General features: G+C 63.4%; 1 protein-coding gene across 1 annotated transcript in view; it reads right to left on the bottom strand.

Annotated features, from left to right (window-relative positions):
- The window catches only part of CAMTA2 (calmodulin binding transcription activator 2), a 16,570-nt gene that overhangs the window by 4,473 nt on the left and 10,911 nt on the right, over positions 1–1,186 (bottom strand). Inside the window, 4 exon segments of the mRNA XM_025211090.1 lie at positions 7–56; positions 135–209; positions 593–777; positions 1,143–1,163. Of these exon segments, the coding sequence (XP_025066875.1) occupies positions 7–56; positions 135–209; positions 593–777; positions 1,143–1,163 (331 nt within the window).

Genomic DNA, 1,186 nt, shown 5'->3' with positions numbered 1-1,186 from the left:
CCAGACCCAGCTTCTGAGCTCCCTCCAGCTCCTGGCTCTGTTTGAGCTCCTTCATCCTGGGGGACAGAGAGGGGGTTAGAGGGGCAGACACCCCAGGGACCCTCCCCCCACCCCCCAATGGGCCTGCCCCTTACCTGTGTCGGCAGCGCCGCAAGAACCGCATAATCTTGCGGGCAGCCTGATCCTGCTTCTTCGTCAGGAACGGGCCCCTGCGGGGGGGCCGAGTGAGCGTGGAGCAGGGAAGGAACCCAGGTGCCTGGGCTCCCAGTGCCCCCGATCTCCCCACCAGCCCCCTCCCCTCCTAGAGAACCCAGGTGTCCAGATCCCCAGCCCCACACCCCTCCCGGACCCTCCCACAACAGGGAGGGAATCCAGGTGTCTCGGCTCCCTGCTCTCAACCCCCAGACCCAGGTAGAACCCAGGTGTCTGGGCCCCCTGCTCCCACCCCTGAGATCCACATACAACCCAGACATCCAGGCCCCCCAACCCAACCCCCTGCTCCCACTCCCCAGATCCAGATAGAATCCAGGTGTCTGGGCTCCCACCCCCAAATCCAGATAGAACCAGGTGCCCATCCCCAAGGTGGCAGTACCGGAGACGGTGGGGCACGGGTGGGCATGGGGGCCGCGCGGGCGCGTCAGCGCGGTAGCTACGGTAGCACTGCTGAATGAGCACGGCTGCACGCCGGCTCTGCTGGAACTTCTTCTGCTCCCAGTAGCTGCGGAACTTGCTCTGGATGAGTATGGCTGCCTGCGTCATCTTCTTGTACAGCGCGTACTGCGGGGACAGGGGACAACAGTGAGGACCCAGGTGTCCGGGTGCCCTGCTGCCCTCCTCCACATATGGGGGAACTCAGGCATCCGGTGCCACGCTAGCTCCTCAGATGCAGCTGGGGACCTGAGCTCCCTGCTCACATACAGGAGGGGACCCAGGCAACTGGGCACCCAGAGAACCACACAAGAGAGCCTAGGCATCCAGAGCTTTGAAACCTCTCCCTTAATATAACCTACTGGACCACATCTCCCTCCCAGAGCAGAGAGAAAACCCAGACATCCGGGTCCCTCTGCTCTCAACCCCCAGCCCCCTCCCCTTCCAAAGAACCCAGGCATCCAGGCCCCCTGTGTGCACCCCCCACCTGGTACCTTGAGTGCGATCCATGTCAGCTTGTGGGTCAGAGACAAGAGCA

Source organism: Alligator sinensis, unplaced genomic scaffold (assembly GCF_000455745.1).
Source record: "Alligator sinensis unplaced genomic scaffold, ASM45574v1 scaffold553_1, whole genome shotgun sequence".
Lineage (NCBI taxonomy): Eukaryota > Metazoa > Chordata > Crocodylia > Alligatoridae > Alligator > Alligator sinensis.
This window is presented reverse-complemented; position numbering and strand designations above follow the sequence as displayed.